Source organism: Gracilinanus agilis, chromosome 4, assembly GCF_016433145.1.
Source record: "Gracilinanus agilis isolate LMUSP501 chromosome 4, AgileGrace, whole genome shotgun sequence".
NCBI lineage: Eukaryota > Metazoa > Chordata > Mammalia > Didelphimorphia > Didelphidae > Gracilinanus > Gracilinanus agilis.
This window is the reverse complement of record NC_058133.1, coordinates 160,286,164-160,304,284: the sequence shown is the minus strand read 5'-3', so window position 1 is coordinate 160,304,284 and position 18,121 is coordinate 160,286,164. Positions and strand designations below refer to the sequence as shown.

The 18,121-nt window shown below is 38.0% G+C and overlaps 1 protein-coding gene across 10 annotated transcripts in view; it reads left to right on the top strand.

Annotated features, from left to right (window-relative positions):
* Positions 1-77: 77 nt before the first annotated feature.
* Positions 78-18,121, top strand: part of TTC13 (tetratricopeptide repeat domain 13) — a 97,704-nt gene continuing 79,660 nt past the window's right edge. For all 10 annotated transcript variants that reach the window (XM_044676138.1, XM_044676137.1, XM_044676134.1 and 7 more), the window contains exon 1: positions 78-345. In XM_044676138.1, coding sequence (XP_044532073.1) covers positions 78-345 — 268 coding nt within the window. The remainder of the gene's footprint in view (positions 346-18,121) is intronic.

Genomic DNA, 18,121 nt, shown 5'->3' with positions numbered 1-18,121 from the left:
GCCCGGGCAGCGGGCTAAAGGCGGGGAAGCTCGAGTGGCGAAGAGAGGAGCCGGTCGCACATGCGCCTTGAAGGAAGATGGCACCTGCCGGCTGCTGTTGCTGCGGCTGGGGCGGCGCTGTGTCCGCAGCCGGCGCTGCCGGGCGCCTCCTGGCGCTGCTGCTCCTGGGGGCCCTGTCCGCCGAGCTGCACCCGGGAGCCCTGGGCACCGAGTACTACTCGCCGCTGTCCCTGCTCAAGCAGGAGCTGCAGCACCGGCAGCAGGCAGCGCCCGGGGCCGGCGGAGGTGGAGGCTGCGACCCGCATTCTGGGGACTGGGGGGACCAGCCCTCAGCGGAGTGCAGCGGTGAGTGGGCAGCAGCTAGCAGGTCCGGGGGCCCGGCCCGAGTCCGAGACGCTGTGCCTGGCCCGAGCTGAGGCTGGGGGAGCACGCGAGGGCCGGACGTAGGAAGGGAAGGACAGGACCCGACCGAGGGTCCCGGGGGAGCGACGTGGGCCAGGGCTCCCCAAGAACACGACCGCAGGTCCCAGCGGCGCCCAAGCCTCCGCCGCCGTCTTTTCTCGGGGAGCGCAGCATCTGGCCCCCCGCGGGGAATCGTGCCCCGTGCCGCTTTCCCGCCTCTGCCTCCCTCCCCAGGACTTGCTCTTGCTCTGCCGCAGCTCCTGATCCTTCGCATTGGCTGGAGGGAGGGCACTGGAGAAAAGCGAGGGAAACGTCCTCAAATTAAAGGTTTCCCCTCCGACCTTCCCCGAGCTCGGCTAGCTGGGGTGCAGTGCAGTGCAGCGGGGCGGGGCGGGTTGGGGTGGGGTGCGTCCTGGAGAGGAGAGCAGGGCAGCTCGGGGCGCCCCTGGGGCCAGGGTTGTGAGTGACACCTGCCCGGAGCCCGTTTGAGGCCAAAGAGCACGGTGAGAGAACCTCTCAAGACACCCATCCCTGTCTGCTTCATTGTGCTTCTGGAAGGGCACTAGCTATGTCCTTTTCCACCCAAAAAGGGAAAGCACTCTTTGCAAAGGCAAGTGGAAAGGAGGCTTCCGTGGCTCCCTACCTTCTCCTCAGTATTAAACACAATCTTTGAAATTCACATCTTGGTGGGGGATGGGGTGAGAGGAGAAGAGAAACTTTCATTTATTTACTTATTTTTTTTTAGTTTTAGTCATTAAGACTGACCTGTGATCTTTTTGTAGCTTCACAGAGGAGGGGGGAAAAGAGCTCTTCGGGCTTTGGATTGTGTGTATCAAAAGTTGTGTGTATATTGGAAATGGGCCAACTCATTCATTAAGTCTGAGCACTACTGGCCTCAGTTTAATAAGTAATGGAAGATGTTTCACAGACAAAGCAATTATTGCCAGTGGATCAGATGTTAATTTTGTGTGTGTGTGAAACTTTGTTTTTTTAGTTGTTAGTACAAGTTCCCTTTCAAAGGCATTATTGGGGAGGAAAGTGAAGAGATTCCTCCCTCCCAACACACACACACACACACACACACACACACACCCCTCCCCTTCCTGGGTTTGTCTGAGTTAGTGAAGTGAATTTGCAAGGGTTGCAATTTGCTGGGGTTTAGGTGCCTGGCAGCAATATTATTTTGCATTGCCTGTATCAATGAGTAAAATTAAGAATTGTAACGGAGAGATCAGGCTGGGATTAGCACACTCTATTTTGCTTGAGGTCGACAAAATCTTTGAGGAGTTATGTCACTTCTTTATTCTATGGATAGTTCTTTCTAGAGAGGAAGAAAGACGAGCAAAGATCATGCCACAGAAGTATCAGAGCCACTTCCACTGTAAATTTAAGTGTTCTGACTAGAGAGAATCTAGATGCTTGGGAAGCAAAATTAACAAGTAATGTGAAATTTCACGGGGAAACTCCACATCATATAGTAGTAGCAAGGTAGTAGCAAGTAGCATTTAAGCTGACTTGGTGACCTGCACACTACTTGTCCCAACTTTTGATACACTTTCTTCTAAAGTCTTGTTCTGTTACTTCATTATGACATGGAGATGACCCTGCATTCCTGAAGACTGTGTCAGTGGATTCAAGCTCCATCTGACCCCTACAAAGATGGACCTAGGCAGTTACCTGAGCACTAGTTTAGCTAAATTCACTGATACTGATCACCATAGGGTTGCCACCTTGTGACTTTTTTTTGGCCTTGGCAGTTCATAAAGAATATATAATGAAGGTGTGGATCTGTATAAATAGGAAAGTGGCCACACCAATTAAATCATGAGTCTCCAAAGTATTAAAACTGATGAAATGTTCAACTATGTTAAATTTGAAGGAGAGAAAAAAGTTAAAAATTTTCTTATCCTGTACATTGTAATATTTTTTGAGAATCTACTCTGATATCATTCTTAATTTCAGCTTTATAGATATTTTGCAAAAAAAATCCTTAAACTCAGAAATTCTTTTTGATTCTGTTTTTACTTTGATGGTCTCTCACCAGCCTATATTTCCTTTTGCCTCAGTTTGAGAGCGCCAGTATTTCCACATATTCCATCTTCTGTTTAAAAAAACAAAAACAAACAAATCTGCCTTTGGTATGTCTTCCACTTAACCTGTTTTTTTTTTTTGTTTGTTTGTTTGTTTGTTTTTTGTCTCCTTGCACTCATCCACTGATTTGGCACCCCTTACCAGACACTACATTCTTAACCAACTTCTCCAGTATCAGTTGCTTCTTCTCTTATTTTCTCTAACACAATGGGTTAAGAGGAGGAAGAACCTTATTCCTTGCTCCTTCCTGCCACTTCTAAATCTTCCCTCTGTTTGGATCATTGGGCAGTTTCTTTTAAAGTTCCTTCTCAGAGTAGCCTCTCAAAACACCCTGGCTTCCTAGGTCATCAATCTCCTTACTTCCTATCATCTCTACCTTTACTCTGCCACAGAGGGAAATAGTCATATCCTTGATCTCACTAAGACCTCCTTGATTCAAAACTAAAATTCTTACTTGACCACAACTTAAACATTTTTTTGTTGTTGTTTTCAACTTGACAAAGCAGGGACAACTTGACAAACACCAACAACTACAAACATTTCCATATAGGAATAAGAATAGAAAAAGAGGAAGCAAGGGGGATTATATATTAAGCCTTGAATTGCATTATGTACAGCTTTAAAAAAAAAGTATATACTCTATTAAGCATCCAGAACTGTCTTGCTTGGAAGACCTTAAATTCTTACCTTTCATCTTTCTTCCTTCCTCACTTCTACACCTGTTCTTCTTTCCACTCTATCCTCACTTCTAAACCTATTCCACTTTCCACTCTATCCCTCTATCTCTCTGGCCTTTCTATGTTCACAAGCTTGACCCTATAGAGAACCGGGTCAAACTTTCACTATCCTTAGCACAAATCCCTCACCCCCTCATCCTGTTGTCTCAGGCATTTAATGGCTGTGTGTCCTTTTATAAATCACTTAAAACCCCTTGGGCCTCAGTTTCTTCATCCGGGAGATGAGAGGATTAGACCCCTAAGGGCTTTTCTAGCTCTGAATCAGTGATCCTATGAACTTTTAGGCATCTGCCTAGATGTTCCCTAGGTACCTTTAATTCAACAGGTCCAAAACAGAACTTGCTGACTTTTCCAATCAACATACCCATACTCCTAACTACCCTTTTTCTATCAAAAGCACCACCATCCTTCCAGTTTTGTGATTTCACAATCTCGGTCAGATTTGACTCTTGGCTTTTCTTTCTCAGCCAATGAAGAGATGGTAGTAAAGTTGACCAATCTTAATTCTTCCTCCACAGCACTTCTGTGTCTGGCATATAGTAAACTCTTAACAGAAGTTTTTCATTCAAAAAATTAAATCACCTCCTAATTCCCTAATTTAGGTCCTTCTTACCTTTTATCTGGATTGTTTGAGTAGCCTCCTAAATATAATCCCTACTTCTCCTCTTTATAGTCTATGTTCCACACAATTGTTAAACTGATATTTCTAAAACATAGGTCTGATAATGCTATTACCTCGCTCAAAGGTTCAGCAGTGATTCCCAAAGTGGGTGCCACCGCCCCCTGGTAGGTGCTGCAGCAATCCAGGGGCAGTGATGGCCACAGGTGTATTTGGAGGCGGTGAATAACTGTAAGAGGGTGGTGACAGGGGGCGCTAAGTAATATTTTTTCTGGGAAGGGGATGGTAGGCCAAAAAAGTTTGGGAACCACTGGTTCATAGGCTTCTAGTTGCTTCTTGGATAAAATATAAACTCATCTAGTTGACATTTAAGTAATTCACAATCTTACTAGAGTCTGTCTTTCCAGATCTGTTTCACATTTCTACTGCTCACATATGCCACTCACTAGCCTAACTTGCCTATTTGCTGTTCTTTCTACATGGCAGGTCATCCTCCAACTCACTGCCATTATAAGCAAGCTCCCCCAGTACTTATGGTGGTCCTTATATTCATCAATGCCTCTTGGAATCACCCACTTGCTTCTTCACATAAGACATTTACTGATCCTTTCCTTGAAATTACTTTGTATTTACTTTGTATAAATTTTGTATTTACTTCTCTGTAATGTTAACTGTTTCCCAGTAGGATGTAAACTTTGTGGGCAAGGAGTTTTTTGTTCTTATCTTTATTCCCAGTGCCTACCATAGTGCTTGCTAAATTGAATCAAATGAATTCAAATTGACCTAAAGACTTCAGTCAAGATCAAAGAAAGAGGAAATTAGAAAGAGGCAACATAAAATATTTTTTTTATGGCTGATGTATTCTTTTTTATTAAGTTCATCTTCTGGTTTTAGGATTTCCCTAATTTCTTTGAATGTTTAGGGTCTTAGGATCAAAAGTTTAGAGCTGGAAGAAACTTCCTTGGCCTTTGAATCCAAACCTCTCATTTTACACATGAGGAATCTGAATCACAGAGAGGTTAAGTAACTTAGGTGCCCTGGGTCACACAGTTAAGAAGTGTCTCCATCAAGATTTGAAACAGATCTTACTTTCAGACCATTGATCTATTCTCTAGGTCATGCTGCCTTTCCTGGACACTTACTTATTTTGACTGCTACTTAGTACTATAAAAAAAAAAGAATAATATGGTAATATAAGGAAATAATGTAATTGCCTGGGAGTTGGGAGTTAAGTTTTCTTTTTAACTCCTGCAATCTGTGCTGCCATTATTTATAATCCCTAGCAACCTGAAGTTTTACGCTTTGGCAGATAGTTTTTGTGACAAATTTTGAGATCTCCAAATAAGAAAAGGAAAGAACATTGGGCTGGAATTAGGAGGTCTAGATTCTAGTTCTTGCTCCACTCCTAATTAGATATATGATTCAAGGCAAGTTATTTAGTCTCAGTGAATCAGTTTCTTATCTGTGAAAGGAAAAAAAAAACAATAATAGCTACCCATTGCCTTACAAAGATCTTTATATTTGACTTTTTTCCTCTTTTCAAAAAATAATTTTATTATTTTAAATATAGTTTTTGAGTTCCAAATTTCTTCCCTTCAACCCCCCCTCACCCAATGAGGAAAACAACATGATACCAGTTATATATGTGAAATCATACAAAATGTATTTCCATATTAGCCATATTACAAAAAGAAAGAATGAATGTTATATCCTCAGTTTGCACTAGAGTTCAATTCTCTCTCTAGAGGTGGATAATGCTTTTTCATTATGGGTCCTCTGGAATTGTCTTGTATCATATTGATCAGAGTAGTTAAGTTTTTAAAAATTGATCATCATTACAATTTTGCCGATACTGTGCACAATGATCTGGTTCTTCTGGATTTACTTTTCATTAGTTCATAGAGGTCTTTCTATTTTTTTTTCTGACCCCCACCCCTCAACCATTTCCCACAGCATAATAGAACTCTATCACAATCATATGCCATATCTTGTTCATCCACTTCACAACTGATGAGTATCCCCTCAATTTCTAATTCTTTACCTCCACAGAAAGAGCTACTATAAATATTTTTGTGCAGATAGATCCTTTTTTCTTTGATCTTTTTGAGGCACATACCTAGTAGTGGTCAAAGGGTATACAGTTTATAGACTTTTGGGTATAGTTACAAATTGTTTTCCAGAATAGTTGGACTAGTTCCTAACTCCACCAACAATTTATTAGTATACTTATTTTCTCTCAATTCCAGCAGCATTTGACATTTCAGATAGGTGTGAGGTGGTACCTCAGAGTTTTAATTTGTAGTCAGTATTGATTTAGAACATTTTTTCATGACTATAGTTTTTATTTCTTCTTCTGAAAGCTGCTTGTTCATATCCTTTGACCATTTATCAATTGAGAAATGACTCATTTTAATATATTTGACTCAGTTCCCTATATGTTTGAGAAATGTAGCTTTTATCAGAGGAACTTGCAAGAATTTTTGATATTTTTTCATTGTTAATTTTTAGCAAAATGTAGCTTTCCTTATTATCCCTTTTTATTAGTGAGATTATTGAGCTCTCTTTTAATGGATGAAGCTATTGAAACCCAAAAACATCAGGCAGCTTGCCCAGAGTTTAACAGTGGCAAAGCCAGGACTGGAACTGAGATCTCCTGCATCTTGGTCTATTAGTCTTTCTACTATGCTTCAGTGCACAGTAGTACTCTCATTTGAATAAGAGTCTTCTATTCTGTTTGTCTGCTGTGAACCATTTAATATGTTTTGCATGAACTATGGAAGAATACCAAGAGGATGAAACCAATTTCTTTTATTTTATTCTGAACTTAAACAACACTAAGTAAACAAGCATTTTCATATAGAAAGCTGAAAAAGAGGACTGTATAGCAAGTGACAAATATATGTTATGAACAGCTTGCATTTCTCTCTCTCTCTCTCTCTCTCTCTCTCTCTCTCTCTCTCTCTCTCTTTCTCTCTCTCTCTTAAAACCCTTACCTTCCATCTTAGAAGCAATACAGGCAGAAGAGTGGTAAGGGCTAGGCAATGGGGGTTAAGTGACTTGCCCAGAGTCATCACACACACACCTAGGAAGTGTAGGAGGCCAGATTTGAACCTTGGAACTCCTGTTTCTAGGCCTGGCTCTCAATCCACTGAGCCACTTAACTAACCCTCTTTTCTCTCTTAAAAAAAAATCCTTACCTTCTGTTATAGAATCAGTACTAAGGCAGAAGAAGAATGGCAAGGCAATGGGGGTTAAGTGACTTGCCCAGGGTCATATAGGTAGGAAGTGTCTGAGATCTGATTTGAACCCAGGACCTCCTGATGATTGTCATGTATAATATAAACAGTAATCAGTCATCTAAACTTATAGAACATCAATAGAATACTTCTGGAAGAGATCATATAACTTAAATTTAGAATTTTAAATTGTTTTCTTTTTCATTATTCAGAGTAACTAAATAGCAAACCTTCATAATGCTTAAATAAAATAAGTGCCAAGTGGCAGTAAATTTGTGGAGCCAGCAGGGAATTTGAGGTTCAGAATGATAAAGTCATTTGCCCTTAATAACAAAGCAAAGTAGTACAAAGTTAGAATTTCTAAATAACCTAACTTTTAATCAAGTACTCCTTGTAGGAAAGACAACAAGGGAACAAACATTTATTAAGGGGTTACTATGTACCAGGATTTGTACTAAGCTCTTTGGATACAAATATAAGCAAAAAGAAAGACAGTTCTGCCCTCAGCGAGTTCTAGTCAGGGGTGATGGAACACAAAATGGAACTCTAAAAGAGAGTAAGAGTAATAATGGTGCTGAAGTCTGAATGTTAGATGCACAGTTTCTATGTGCTATGATTTTTGCCCTTTTATTACTAGTATTCTGTAATACACTTGAGAAAGAAAAAATTGTTAGCTCTGAAAATGGTTTCATTCTGTAGTATGATTAATATGAAGATGATGGATCCCATAGCCTATGATGTTTGCATTCTGATTAACTCTTATGTAACCCTTCACAAATTCCTGGTTTTAAGAGGATCATCTTTGACTTTTAAATAACAACTATTTTTTTTGTATCTCCTGTTAAACATTCACTTTTTCCCTTTAGGATTATGAGTCAAATTTTTGAACTTTGGAACCATTAAGACTACAGATATGCTAGTTGGAGATCACCTAGTTCAGTTTTACAGATGAGGAAGCTGAGGACTAGAGAGGTTAATTTGCCCATATTCATTTAGTGAGTTTGTTTTTTAAATAGCAAACCAGGATTAACACCTCAGGCCCAATTCTCTATAATTTTCCTTTATGCTTCTAGTCCATCATTATTTTTTTAAAAAGGAAAAGAAAAACAGGTATGTCTGTTGGTGAAGTGTAATAATGATGTACCATCAAAACAGTTATTTTTATACTTAATTTTTTTTCTCAATTATTTATAAACAATAGTTTTAAAAATTCATTCAAAGTTTTGAGTTCCATATTTTCTCCTTTCCTCCCTTCTTTCTCCTTGAGAAGTCAAGCAATTTGATATAGATGATGTATGAGCAAAACATTTCCATTAACAATGTTGCAAAAAAAATGCAGGCTAAAAACAAACAAGAGTAAAGAAAGTGAAAAAAATATACTTCAATCTGCACTCGGACTCCCATCAGTTCTTTCTGTGGAGGTGAACAGGTACTTTTCATAAGGAATCCATCAGAATTATCTTAGATCATTGTATTCATCAGAATAGCTAAGTCATCAACAGTTGATCATTGTACAATATTAGTGTTATTATGTTCAATGTTCCCTTGCTTCTGTGCCCTTCAGTTTGCATCATTATGTTCATATAAGTCTTCCCAGATTTTCCTGAAACCATCCTGCTGGTCCATCACAATCATGTACCACATTTTGTTCAGTCATTCCCCAGTTGATGGACATTTCTCAATTTCCAATTCTTTGCCACCACAAAAAGAGTTGCTATAAATATTTTTGTGCTTATAGGCCCTTTTTATTTGATCTCTCCATGGTACAGACTTAATAGAAGTATTCCTGGGGTAAGGATAGTCACATTTTTTAACTCTTTCTTTCCAGAATGGTTGGGTCAATTCACAGCTCTACCAACAGCTCACTTAGTCGTCTTAATAGTCCCACGACTCCTCCAACAATTGTTATTTTGTTTTTCAGTTGTATTAGCTAATCTGATAGGTATGAAGTTATAATACCTCAGAGTTGTTTTAATTTGCATTGCTGTAATCAATAGTGATTTAGAGCATTTTTTCATATGATTATAGATAGCTTTGATTTCTTCTGAAAATTGCCTGTTCATATCCTTGGATCATTGATCTATTGAGGACTGATTGATATTTTTATAGATTCAACAAAGCATTGATTGCAAAATTTTCCCAATGTTTATTTTAAAAATCAATATGTCCCAGAGAGCACAAAAATAGAACGGCTTACTTAAGAGTTTTCCTCCTTTATGATATATAACTTTAAAGACATCTGTTTCTTTGTAGATTAGTCTCTATCTGGAGTTCTTAACCTTTTTTTAATGTCATAGACACAGCTTGGTGAAACTTATGGAACCCTTCTCAGAATGTTTTTAAATTATTGAAAGAAATGCTAAATTATAGTTAGAGTTCAGTAAAAATAAAGCTACAGTTTTTCTCCCCACAAACTCCTTCAAATTTATCCATGGACCTCAGGTTGTTATCCTATCCTAGATAATCTGGCAGACTCATACATTATTTTAGAATAGTAAATGCAATTTGCAAAGAAGCAGGGTCTTTTTCACCTTTGTGTACTTTGTACATCTTATTATTGATATGGTTGACATTTATTTTAGGGAAAAGGTTTATTTATTTGTTATTTCCTACATTGTCCCTGTGAGGTAAATCTGGCCCTATGAAGTACAAAGGGTATTATGTTAGTGCCTTTGCCAGGGTGAATTAACTCAGGGTGATAGTGACAGATCTGGGATTTTAACTTAAATGTCTTGAGTGTTTTTGTTGTTGCTAGATCCACTGAGTCATGCTGTTTCCTATTTTGATCCCAGATTGCAAAAGACCCAGAAAAAGAAACTGTTTATGGTTGGCTAGAAGTCAAAAACATTTGATATCTCACAGGAGAGCAAAGTATGAAAACTGATAAAGGAGAATTTTAAAGCCTTTTCAGATTTTTATCTTTATGATTTCAAATGTAGAACAGAACAACTGTTTTTCTCCAAGTAATCCAAGGTATTTCTTATAAATCATCAATTGCCTAAAAGGTATCACCCCTTATGCCATATATCTCCCATGCAGATAGACAAAGTTGGGATTGTTAAATCTTTTCCTTCACTCATGGCTGTTAGTAATTAAATAACATATAGATAGCTCCTGGGGATTAGAAGAGGGTGGTTACTTGTCAGGATCTTTTTTTCTCTTTGATAGAAAAAAGGAAGAGAAGGTAAAATAAAAAATATATAGTCACCTGATTCTCTATGGCTACCACCAGTATAAGTATCTCACATGAATCACAGAATTTGGGAGTGAAAGTGACATCATCAGTCATACATTTAAACTCCTATCTAAAAGGAGTCCCTACCATGGCATGCTTGGCAAGTCATCATGCAGCCTCTGTTTGAAAACCTCCATTAAGGAGGGAGCACATCACCTCTTGAGGCAGCCTGTTCTGCTTTTGGACTAATTGTTCTTGAGGCCAAGTCCAAATTTACCACTTTTCCACTTACGTCCATTGTGCTTAGCTTTTCATTTTGGAGGGAACCAAAAAAAATCTAATCCTCTAGCCATATTGATGGCCTTTTTATATACTTGAAGATGATTATCATATCCTCTCTAAGACTTTCTTTCTTCAGACTGAACACCCCCAATTCCTTCAGATGATCTTCATATAGCATGACCTATCTTCCTTTGAACTTAACGAAGCCTTAAAATGTTGCTTTCAGTTTTGACATGGATAAGCATATTATTCCTTTTTCTTCTTCTTCTTTTTTTTAATGGAAGGGTTGCCTTTCTTGATGTAGCCCAAGATCAAATTACCTTTTCTGGCTGTCACAGCACACTTGACTTATATTGAACTTGCAGGCCACTGAAACCATTGTATCTTTTTTAGACAGTCTGCTGCCTAGTTACTTATACCTATATGCCTACCTTATACTTTGTGAAGCTGATTTTTTTTGGGGTATTCAAAGATAAGACTTTACATTTATCCCTAATAAATTCCATCATATTAGATTCAGACCATTGCTTTAGTTTGTAAAATCTTTCTGGATCCTGACTGTTGTCCAAGAAAGTTGGCTTTCTTGTTCAGCTTTGTGTCATCTGTATATCTGATAAGCATATGACTTTATTCAAGTTATTGGTAAAAGTTTTAAATAGCACAGACCCAAGCACAGATCCCTGGAGTTCCACTGGTGACCTCCTGCCATGTTGACGTTGAACCTTAACAACTACTCCATGAATCTGGCTATCCAACCATATATGAATTCATCTGGTTGTCATTCATCTGGTTGTATTGTTAACTGATATACATCTCTGTTTTTTCCACAAGAATAGTACGAGATGCCTTTATTAAAAATGTTACTAAAATTTAGATAAAATATATCCATGGTATTCCCGTGTCTACAAGTTTAGTAATTTCATCAATAAAAGAAATAGGATTCAAATCTGGTCTCAAATACTTCCTAGCTATGTGACCCTGGACAAATCACTTAACCCTAGTTACCTAGCCCTTACTGCTCTTCTGACTTGGAATTAATAACTTAGTATTGATATTGATTTTAAGACAGAAGGTAAGGTTTAAAAAAATTTGGGAAATAGGGGTAGTCTTGATGAAGCCATCCTACCTCTTTGTAATCACCACTTCTCTTTCTAGTGAGGCACCACCGTCTCTTGATTAATCTATTCTAGAATTCTCCCAGGAATTGAAGTAAAATTTACTTGGCCTGCTCTTCCAGATCATCTTTTTTTCCTTCTATTTTCCATTTTATTGATACCTTTTAGTTTAAAATACAAATAAATAATTCATTTACATTACATGCCTTTATAAATCCCTTTCCCTCCTTTCTTCTACTGAGAGAGCCATCTCTTGTAAAAAAAGATTCAAAATGGAAAAGGGGGAAAAAGAAAATTAGTTCAGCATATCTAACCCAGTAGCTTTGTGTGAAGGTAAGGCAATGTTCCATACTCATAGTCCCCCAGCTCTGTAATTAAGAGATGGAGGCACATTTTCTCAATTTTTTTCCAGTGTCAAGTTTAGTCATTATAATTATATAGCATTCAGTTTCTACTTTTTTCTTCTTTTTTTACCTTCATTTATATTGTAGTAGTCATGGGGTTTATTGTTTTCCTGGTTCTGCTTGCTGCTACTGCTGTAGTAGTATTTAATTTTTTAAATTTATTGCCTTCCCTCTGAGATTCTCTCCAATTTATTTTGTCTCTTTCATTTGTTCATAGTGGTTTGCATGTTGTCTTTCTCATTAAACTGTGTGCTTCTTGAGAATAGGAACTAGTTTTTTTGTTGTTTGTTTTGTTTTGTTTTGTTTGTTTTTTTAGATCCCTATCATTGAATGTAGTACCTGGTATGTTAGTTATTTCATAAATACCAATTGACTGTGAATGACTCATTGATAGCCTCATTTCCTCCTGGGATATGCTTTTTTATGTTACTTGATGAGAGGGTCCCTCTCCTACACAGTTTGGGTGGGAGCTAGATTGCCCATTAACTATTGTCATCAGCTCTGTCTGATTCTTCAAGAACCCATTTGGGATTTTCTTGGCAAAGATACTGGAGTGATTTACCTTTTCCTTCTCCAGCACATTTTACAGACAAGGAAACTGAGGCAAATAGGGCTAAGTGACTTGGCCAGGGTCACAGAGCTAGGTGAGACTAGATTTTAACTCAGGAAATCCTGTTTCCAGGACTGGCTGTATCCACTGAGCCACCTAACTGCCACCCTGACACTATTTTTACAGGACCTTACCATACTTCACAGACTGTAAATTCCTTAACATTTCAGATTGCTTAATTCTTTGTATTTATATCTGAGTTTCCCTATCTTAGAAAAAACCAAGACCTTCATTTTATCCCACAACTACTTCTGTTATCTTATTTCATTCCCTTTATTCTTACCATTGACATCTCAACCACTGATTATATCTCTTTATTACTCACAGAATTATTAAACTCCTATAATCAGGCTTCTGGTTGTACTCCTCACTTTCCAACACTACTGAAACTTCATTCTTAAATGTTTATCAGTGATCTATTAATTTTTAAATGACAGGCATCACCTCCTGTGTAGGAGGGGCCAGTTATTCTCACCAATTTTCAACTAAATGCCACTCAGGGAAGTCAAGCCAATTTAACTGAAGCAATAGGGCATCTTGAGGAAGAGAAGGAAGGCAGCATATGCCAGGGAAGTCAAACCACTACTACCACCTTGTTTACCATCTCCGAAGAGTTTTTAAAATCCAGTGCTTCAAGCCCAGGTCCAGACTTTATGGAGATGCAGCCTGGTAACTGCTCCTGCAAGTGCTACCTCTTTTGAAGAAACATAATATCATTCATTTTTGCAAAAGAGTAATCCTTTAAAACCAAAACCTCAAATTACATACCTATATAAACAAGTGATAAATCATACCTTTTCTTCTGGATTTCTACTCCCACAGTTCTTTCCCTAGCTGTGGATACCATTCTTTCTCATAAGTCCCACAGGATTGTCCTGGATCATTGCATTGCTATTAATAGCAAAGTCAGTTACCTTTGGTCATCCCACAACGGTACAGTTTTTGTGTATAATGCTTTCCTGGTTCTGCTTATTTCACTGCACATCAGTTCATGTAGGTCTCTCCAGTTCTTATAGAAATCCATCAATTTATCATTCCTTATAGCACAATAGTATTTCATCAACATCATATTCCACAATTTGTTCTTGCAGACACATAAAAGAAAGTTCTTGTCCCTAAAGTTCTTGGCACTGCGAAGTCATTCAGTATCAGAAATCAATATGATTTTATCAATGGCAATGACAGCAAAGAGGAGATATACTCATCTACTTTAATGCTGAAGCTTAAAGACCATGAGACCCTTCCATGTGTCTTGGAGGCAAATCCTTCCATATGTACTGCCTCCATTGCAGTGTAAATTCATTAAGATCAAGTACCGTCTTACTTTTCTATTTGTTTTCCCAGTGCTTAGCATAGTTAAAATACTTAATATGTGCTCCACATTCATTTAAATCTAGTGGTTTTTTTTCCCCTAGGAACATATATTTAGAACCTCAGAAGTCTACAAGTCCAATCCATTTATGTAGATGAGGAGGCTGAGAATCAAAAGGGTCCAATGGCTTGCCCAGGGCCACACAGAGAGGAAGTCTGAGGCAGGATTCAAATCCAGGTCTTTCTGATTTCCAGTACAATACTATATTGACTATGCTGAACAGCCGCATAATGCACATTAGCCTTGAAGGTAGCAGATGATGCTTATTTTCTTGATAAAACATCTTATTTATACATAGATTAAATGTTCTGGGTCAGGATGACTTCCCAACTAAAATATTAACCATCCTTTCCTCTTGGCTTTCAATTCTAATGCTTTTCCTTTGTTGATTAGCTTTCATTTGACCTATATATAACTTGATTATACATGTAGTTTGTCTGTTGGCTTCCTCATTGTATTGTGAACTACTTGAAAGCTCATTGTATCCTCAGCACTTAGCACAGTGTCTGGCACAAAATAGATGCTTAATAAATGTTTATTGATTAATTGAAGTCCTACTTAACTTTGGACCTTTGTCTGATTTTGTGAACTCTCCTATTCTTAGATTAGTTTACTATTTTAATTCTTCTCTCGCTTCTCTGAGCATTGTTTCTAGGTTTCATGATTTCTTTCACATCATAATTGTGGACATTCCCCAAAGTTAAGCCATTGGCTTTTCTTTTTTTTATATATATTCTGTTCTTTGGGGACGAAAGATTTCTAAATCTTCTGGTGTTCAGCATTAACATCTCTGCTAAAGATTGTTTGAGGGAGAGGGAGAAGTGGTATTTGATTTACCTAAGCAAAATTCTAGAGTGAATAATTAGACCAAAGGTTTGTGAATACTTAGAAAAGAAAGAAATGATTGCAGAGACCCAGCAAGAGTTCACTAACAAGTTGAGCCATTTCCTTTGAATTAAGTAAAGTGTTTTATCAAGTATCTACCAGGTCCACGTGAACTATACCTTAGTTGGTTTTTTTTTAAACCCTTACTTTCTGTCTTAGAATCAATACTGTGTATTGGTTCCCAGGCAGAAGAGTGGTAATGGTAGGCAATGGGGGATCAAGTGACTTTCCCAGGGTCAGCCAGCTAGGAAGTGTCTGAGGTCAGATTTGAACCTAGGACCTCCCATCTCTAGGCCTGGCTCTCAATCCACTGAGCCAGTCAGTTACCCCTTGCACCTTAGTTTTTAAAGAACTAGAATGTATGATTATTGAACCACCGTCAGTGGTCTTTAAAAGTTAGTAGGGGGCTAAATCAATTGCACAAAAAATGAAGCTATTCCCCAATTGATAAATGGGCAAGGGACATGAATAGGCAGTTTTCAGATAAAGAAATCAAAACTATCAATAAGGACATGAAAAAGTGTTCTAAATCTCTCATAATTAGAGAAATGAAAATTAAAACAACTTTGAGGTACCACCTCACATCTAGTGGATTGGTCAATATGACAGTATAGGAAAGTGATAGATATTATAAGGTGTGGCAGAATTGGGACACTAATGCATTGCTGGTGGAGTTGTGAATTGATCCAACCATTCTGGAAGTTAATTTGTAATTATGCCCAAAGGGCTTTAAATGACTGCCTACCCTTTGATCCAGCCATACCACTGCTGGGTTTGTACACCAAAGAGATAATAAGAAAAAATAAGTGCACAAAAATATGCCCCCTGGTGTGTCCATTTTTGACACCATACTTTGAGAGACTTTGATAGATTCTGCTACTTATTAGCTGTGCGACCTTATAAACAAGTCTCTTAACCTCTTTGAACCCCTGTTATACCTCACTTTTAATATGACAGGACTATATTTGATGACCTCTAAGCCCTCTTTGAGCCCTAAATCTATGATCCTGGAAAACCAGAGAAACAACATCTGAAATCCAAAAATGAAAGCAGCAGCTGTTGTAATTAACATGAGAAAAGTTGACTTTCAAAACTCCAGAAATACCTCTTCAAGATAGCTAGAATCCATGTTGTGTTCAACATGGTTGAAAGAAAGAAGAATATTTAGCCTAGAAGAGAGAAGATTTAGGTGCCACATGATGGCTGTCTTCAGATATTTGAAGAGCTGACATATACAACAGGTAGTAAACTTATTTTTTTTTTTGCTTCAAAGTGGAGAACTTAGATCAATGGGTGGAGGTTATAAGGACACAAATTTTGATGGAATAAGAATAGACTTTCTAACAGCTTATAGTAATAAATTCTTCATCATTTGTAAGTTTTTCAGGCCAGAGGTTTAAACTGTTAGGTATGGTTTAGGGCAGGTGTCAAACAGGCATTTAGTGTTGCTAGAACCAGAATTTTTTCAGGAGGCTTGAAACATTAAATATTAAAACATTAACATGTGATCGGGGGATATTTAACAAAATAAAAACAAACTAAGACATAGATGCATTACCTTTTAAAACTAAGTATACAAACTGCAGGGATCTTTGATTATGGATTGGTTTCTCCATTTGATTATATTATCACTGGTTTAGAGGAAATCTCAGCCCATTTAGGAGGAGGTTAAAGTAGATGATCTCATAAGGCCCCAATAGCTTTAATTTCTTGATCTATACTTAACTGTTTTACCATTACTTCAAACTTGCAAATTTAAGATCAAAGTAATTTTTTGGGGGAAAAATTTATTTTCCTTCAGAATTTCTGTTTCTGCCAATGATATAGCAGTTCTAGTCACTTAGAAACAAATTGATCTTCTTATCCTTTGCTCTTCATTCTCCTGTCATACCTTCTCCCTACCCCATCATCGTTCCCTTTGCTAGTCAGGAGTAAAATTCTGTTGATTTTTTCTTTTTAATATTTTTCCACTTTTCACCTTTCACAAAGCCCTGCTATGGATTCTTCATTGCAGTCCATAGGTAACCTTAGCTTCTCAACAAATATGCCACCAAGGCACAAGCTCCTACAGGTCTTGTCATATTGGAAAGGCTTCAAGTATGGCCCTCAAAACTGACTGAATCTACTTTTAAGGACCCAGCCTAGCTAATTATGGAAAAACTCATCAGCCTCTAAAAGTTGATTGCCATAGGCTAGCCACTCGGTGATAAATTATTTGGTATTGCTACCCATGGAGAAAAAAATAAGAAGATGAATAAGTAGTGATTTGCCTTTTTGAAATGAGTACCCACATTTAAGAAGATTTTATGAACATATCTTATGGGGAAAACCAGGGGACACATAGTAGGTGCTCAGTAAATGTTTCTCCCTTGATCAATCCCAGATCCATTGAAGTAAAAGCTTTCCCCATCTGCCTTTTCCTTTTCAGCTCTGCTAACACCCCTTAATTCAAGTCCAAATAATCTTTTGCTTGTACTTCTACCATAGCTTCTTAATTGGTTTTCCTACCTAATTGGTCTTTTTGTATTCCAGCCCATCACACACTGCTACCCAATTAACCTCCCTAAAATATTGCCTTGATTTTTTTGGTCACTTCTCTGCTTAAAAAAACCTGAAATGCCTCCTTACTTGAGAAAAGATAAAAATCTCAATCCTTGACATTTGAGGACTTCCACAATCTGGTTCCAATTACTATATATTTTGAGGCCTTCTTGCTTCCCAGATATGAATCTTTCATTCTAATGTTCACAAAAGCCTTGTACTTTGTTTCCTCTCTGCCTTCATACATTCTATCTCTGCCAGAAATGCTCCTTTTCTTTTCTTCTGCCTGTCTAAATCCTACCCACCCTTCAAGATGCAATTCAGGTCCTCCCCACTTTATGAAGTCTTTTCTGACCACACTAGTCCACAAAGTTCTCTCTTCTCTGAACTTTTAGAGCACTTATTTAACACTTATCCTTAAATTGTTAAATAAGACATACAAGCCTAAAAAGCTATCTTCCCCAGACAAAATGTCAAGTCGTTGGCAGCAGAGGCCAAGTCTTGTACTACTTTGTATCCCTGACAATGCCTACCTACCACAGTTCCTGGTACACAGCAATTGCTTGGCAAATATTTGCTGATTGATTAATGTGGAGTTATTCATTAGTCCTTCAGGGAACTTTTTCTCAGGATCTCAAATTTCCCTCTTGTG